Source organism: Acyrthosiphon pisum, chromosome A1 (assembly GCF_005508785.2).
Source record: "Acyrthosiphon pisum isolate AL4f chromosome A1, pea_aphid_22Mar2018_4r6ur, whole genome shotgun sequence".
NCBI lineage: Eukaryota > Metazoa > Arthropoda > Insecta > Hemiptera > Aphididae > Acyrthosiphon > Acyrthosiphon pisum.
Genome location: NC_042494.1, coordinates 18,459,220 through 18,464,252, shown reverse-complemented (window position 1 = coordinate 18,464,252; position 5,033 = coordinate 18,459,220). Strand labels below are relative to the sequence as shown.

At 24.9% G+C, this 5,033-nt stretch overlaps 2 protein-coding genes across 3 annotated transcripts in view; one reads left to right on the top strand and one right to left on the bottom strand.

Moving 5' to 3' along the window:
* LOC100572576 (kinesin-related protein 4) overlaps positions 1-2,163 on the top strand; it is a 5,425-nt gene extending 3,262 nt beyond the window's left edge. The window contains exons 6-12 of the mRNA XM_029486184.1: positions 877-1,088; positions 1,158-1,256; positions 1,319-1,419; positions 1,498-1,552; positions 1,623-1,718; positions 1,777-1,928; positions 2,013-2,163. Coding sequence (XP_029342044.1) covers positions 877-1,088; positions 1,158-1,256; positions 1,319-1,419; positions 1,498-1,552; positions 1,623-1,718; positions 1,777-1,928; positions 2,013-2,142 — 845 coding nt within the window. The 3' untranslated portion in view covers positions 2,143-2,163. The remainder of the gene's footprint in view (positions 1-876; positions 1,089-1,157; positions 1,257-1,318; positions 1,420-1,497; positions 1,553-1,622; positions 1,719-1,776; positions 1,929-2,012) is intronic.
* LOC100164301 (dimethyladenosine transferase 2, mitochondrial) lies at positions 569-4,705 on the bottom strand. Of its 2 annotated transcripts, XM_029486767.1 has the most exons (8): positions 4,320-4,705; positions 3,991-4,166; positions 3,754-3,910; positions 3,547-3,686; positions 3,290-3,451; positions 3,009-3,169; positions 2,654-2,930; positions 569-609 (listed from the first exon to the last, which is right to left on the bottom strand). In XM_029486767.1, exons 1-7 carry the CDS (start codon positions 4,498-4,500, stop codon positions 2,657-2,659), a joined length of 1,251 nt encoding a protein of 416 aa, XP_029342627.1. In that variant the 5' UTR covers positions 4,501-4,705; the 3' UTR covers positions 569-609; positions 2,654-2,656. The 2 variants fall into 2 exon arrangements, with proteins under 2 accessions (XP_029342627.1, XP_001949770.2); XM_001949735.4 differs by lacking the exon at positions 569-609 and having other exon boundaries at positions 2,414-2,930.
* Positions 4,706-5,033: the final 328 nt, after the last annotated feature.

Here is a 5,033-nt window from a genome sequence, read left to right as displayed (position 1 = left end):
ACCAACTAGATTCACTTTCCTATCAGAAAAGATACTGTTGAAGAAAATCCAAGCACCTAAAAGGTGATGACAGTAAAAATTAAAAAACACAAATCATTGTAAAACCAATATATTCATTGTTCCACTCAAAGCAGGTAAGTGAATGTTGCTCTGCTGTACAGTTTTGTACAAGTGGGTCACTGTATATTGGATTGTATTAAATTTGAATTCAGTAATAACATATCGTTGTATAAGAAAAACGATTCTGAGCGGAGACGGTTTGTCAGTCTGGATATTTTATATTGTTATTATTTATTATATCATGTAGGTTGAATTAATATTATAATATTATAATTTTTCATTTGTTTCTATGGTGATAAACAAAGCGTTATAAATTAAAATCCTATTTTTACCGGTTTTTCGTTAATTTTTCCCGTGGCATTAAATAACTATTGACAAAATGACCTCTCTAAAGTACCATCTTGATCCAATTTGTAAAAAGATAAGGTACTATATGTTGAAATTGAAGCACTCCTTCTGGTAGAAATTTTGTATACAGAATATAAATAAAAAAATAATAATAAATAAACACCATTGTAAAACAAATAGGTTCCTCGCTCCGCTCAGAATCTAAAAATATTAAAAATCATGTAATTAATGAAAATAAAATGTTTGAAAATGTTTTTATAAAATTAAACTCTTTAAAATTGCCATCTTAAATTGTTTCAAAAAAATATAAAATATATGTAGTCCTTGTCCCTGTGAGTCTAATAAAATAACAGATTTATGATAAATGTATCAACTCATGGGATATCTTGATGGGTAAATCCTCGCAGGCACTCTGTATAGATAAGTAATACCATTTAGAAATCTGTTCTAACCACTATATTTTTTTAGTTAACACCAGAAAAATGGAGAAAGCATGTAAAGCAATTAATGATCAAACCTTAAAGGATACTCAATTAAAGGTTAGCAAATTGTCAAAATCAGAGGAAATTTGGAAAAGACGTAGTAAGGCATTGGATGTAGAAATGACTGCTTTAAGAGTGCAAATACAAAAATTATTATCAAAATCTGAATTTGATAACCAACTTATTGATCAATTAAAAGTATTGTTAACATATTATTATATTAACATACATTTTATATGTATTATTATTTGTTTTATACATTTATAGGCTGAGTTAAGTAATAATAATAAGCAACGGTTTAAAACAAAAGACTCTGTAGCAAAACTAGAAGAATCAATTACATTACTTCAGTCAAAAAACGAAAAAGTTTGCTTAATTATACATTAAGAGTTAATATGATTTTATAAATTAAAAAAATATAATTATAGGCAGTAAAAATAATTGAACAACAAACATCTGATTTGAATGATAGAGATTTGAGAATATCTCATTTAGAATCTAAAATACTAAACATTAATGAAACAATTCAGTGAGTAATAATAGTAGTATAATAACGATAATGATATTATGATAATTCATAAAGTACTAAATACTAAATACTTTACAGGGATCGTAATATGTGTTCAATAGATTTTACTGATCCTAAAGAAATTTTTATTAAGGTAATGAACTAATAATTAAATATTAATTAATAATATCATTTAGAGGTCATAATATAGTTTTATTAAATAGAAATTGAATGGATTTGAAAACCAACAACTAGTGGACCTATTAAGCATTGCTCACAATAAAATTTGTGAACATGTTCTAGTTGCTATTGATTTTAAAGTAAGTACATCATAATATTACATTTTTTATGATATTAACAGAATTACTTATTTAAAAGAATAAATACTTAATGGAAAAACAAAAGTTACAAAAATTTGAATCAAAGATGGGATGCTTAAGTTCATCATTCAAGCAAAGATCAAATAGTATTTCATACCATTTGAAACATGAATTAAATCCAAATGAAAAACTAATAGAATTACAAAATAAGTATATAATAAATTTAATAATATAATAGTATATCTACATTAATAATAATTGAGATCATAATAAATTATATTTTATAACATTCAGACTGGAACTGGTTGAAGAAGAGCGAGCTGCTTTTAAAGAAAGATTGGATACTCTTATAATGTTGAATAAAGAAAATGTAAATACGTTTACCCGATCATTAAACAATATGAAACAACAGTTAATACAGTAAATAAAATATTGAACTGAATCATTTATGTTTAATATAGTTCATGCTTCTTTGTATGGTTAATCATTTTTAGTAAAATTCACTAATTCATAAGAAATACAATTCTTTGAAAAAAATGCGCCTGCAGTTACCACCACAAATGTCCACATGAAACAGTAAGGTTATCTATTATATTTTGATAGATATTGAAAGTTAAAATCCCTCTAAGTTTAATTTATCTGAAATTTGGAGAAATCAATATTTCTCAATATTATCATTAATTTAATAAACAAAAGCAGCTTATTCATTATATGTATTACTTTTACATTACCACAAATTACTATAATTAATAATTAAGTAACTCAGATATTAGTATTTATTAAAAAGTAAAAACTAATCTTATACATCAAGTTTAAAATAAAACATTAAATACATTACTAATTGAACACAAATATAATAAAATAACACAATCTCTGACAATAAATAATAACATTAATATTATAACATTATTTTGAGTTCAGTCTTTTTTACTTACATATTAATTGTCCTTGTTATTATACTCTTCAAAGTCTATAGAAGAGTTATTTTCAGATTGTTCAATAATAGAGTCTTCAGGTGTGATTTGTAATGAAGGTAATAATTTAACAATTCTGCTTTCCATTGAGTTTAGGAAAGGTGAATCATTAAACTCCGGCAAACTAATAAATTTTAAGAATAATTGTAAAATCTGAGGAGGTGTAAGATCACCAAACTGAGTAAATATTGTGTATCCTTGGGCAATAAAATAAGGTCCACAACCAGGAATCCATTGCCTAAAAGTAAAAATAATCAACAAATTATGATTATCTACTTGAAAATATAATAGTTATCTATTATAGGTATACACTTACTCTAACATTGGTATTACAAAGTTTTTTCGGCTTAGTGTATGATGTTTGACAAAGTACCAATATGGTTTTAATAAATCTTCTGTTAAGCATTCTGGGTTTAAAACCTCTCGACGGCCTACAACTTTTGCTAAGACCATATACTTATCATCTGCTTCTTTCAACTAAAAATTAAATTAAAATGAATATAAATAAATATAATAAATAAAAATAAATAAATAAAAATATAATACTTAATATTTGTAACTAATTTTTAGATAGTAAATATTATTTTTTTTGCTAACCTCTTTAAAACGGACATTTTTACTAGCAGATTTTGAAATATGTGGTGGATAAAATGCTTTTCTTGGATAAGTTTTTAATGACTCTATATCAAAGATGCTTTGAAATAGAATTGTTTGTGTTTTATAATATTTTTTATCAATAATTGGTTTACAAGAATATCTCTAAAAATAAAGACACATAAATAGGTATTAAATAATATAATGTTAATTTAGGTATAAAAATAGAATTCAATAAAGATGAAGTTTCAATGTCTTACCTTAAATACTGATGGTGAAAGTAATAAATAAAATTCTGGTCGACCATAAACCATCAATCCAGTTTGAAATATAAAACTATAGATCAAATAATTCATAAACTTCTTATTTGGTAATGAGGCAATTATTTTAAGCGACGGATCTATAAATATTAATTATTTTTAATTCAGTGCTTTAAAAGTTTATGGAAGTTAAAAAAAATCATGTACTTTCTTGGTTCCATGGTTGTTGTGGTGTATCAATACTTGATAGAAATTTTGAAACTCTGTCTCCTCGATCCATCCGATCTTGAAATCCAAACTTCCACAACAAGAGAAAATTCCCATGGTTGATTTTAATTCTATTACCATACTTTGATTCAACTGCCTATAATCAAAATATTATATTAAATATTTTAAATAAATAACATAGGTAGAACCATATAAAATAATAAATGTAATATTAACCATTAAAAATTCTTTAAACACATTATAATTATTTTCATATACGCATATATTGTAATTTGTTTTTTCCAATAAATGTTGAGTAATTAAACACGGACCAGGGTTGGCTTCAATTATTTCTATTTTTTTGTTACCGTACTTTTTAGTTAAGTGTTCAGATACCGTGTCTGATATATCTTCTAAACAAATTTACAAAATAAATTATAAAAACATAACAAAATATATGTATCTATATAAATAATATCCTTATCATTGGAACAAACTACAATTAAATTATTACAATTGTATTATATCAATTAAACTAATATAATTTATATTATGTTATTATTTACTTGCTACATCATTACAGTACACGAACATGCTCTCTGGATACTTTAGTTTTTTAAAAGAACTTAGATTGTCATTTATATTTGGTACTTTTAATGTCGTTGCAGTTGAGGAATAATACCGTTTCCGCCAAGTCCATTTAAAAAAGGACCTAGACGAAATCCAAACATTCTTTTTTAGATTCATATTTTTATATATAGTAGATGCACATAACTTTAGTCATAGAATAATTCTATAATTAATAACCAAATAATTATCCTGTGCTGCAGTTAATTTTAATTTAAAAAAAAATAAGTTTAGAAAAAGGAAATGAGTAATAACGAATAACTAATAAATAATAATATAATATCAATTAATAATTAATAACTATAGAGTAAACGTGCTTACTTTTATCATACTTTTATCAATTTATCATATCTCGATTGCTATAAATCACGATTAAAGATAGTAGTAATCTATATAGTAATGCTATAAATGAAATCACCTCGGTTTAAGATAGTACTATCGTACTATCCACTCCGTTTTTGGCATAGACCTTATACCACGATGTAGGTAAAACGGTGTAGTCACTATCAATTGTACGTATGAGAAATAAGTGAGTACCGTTTTTACGGCAGTTTAGTTACACAATTGTCTACCAGGAAGCGCTAAGAAGCCGGTTTCGGAAATATTTTATAAGCAATATGGTCTATTTCAGTATATTGTTTGAATATAAACAT

Bases quoted from the DNA above. Each gene is read 5' to 3' on its own strand.
- LOC100164301 (XM_029486767.1), bottom strand. From the start codon at position 4,500: ATGAATCTAAAAAAGAATGTTTGGATTTCGTCTAGGTCCTTTTTTAAA. The intron at 3,687-3,753 runs GTACATGATTTT...TAATATTTATAG, and splicing joins ACAACCATGGAACCAAGAAA to ATCCGTCGCTTAAAATAATT. The intron at 3,170-3,289 runs GTTAGCAAAAAA...TTTAATTTTTAG, and splicing joins AAAATGTCCGTTTTAAAGAG to TTGAAAGAAGCAGATGATAA.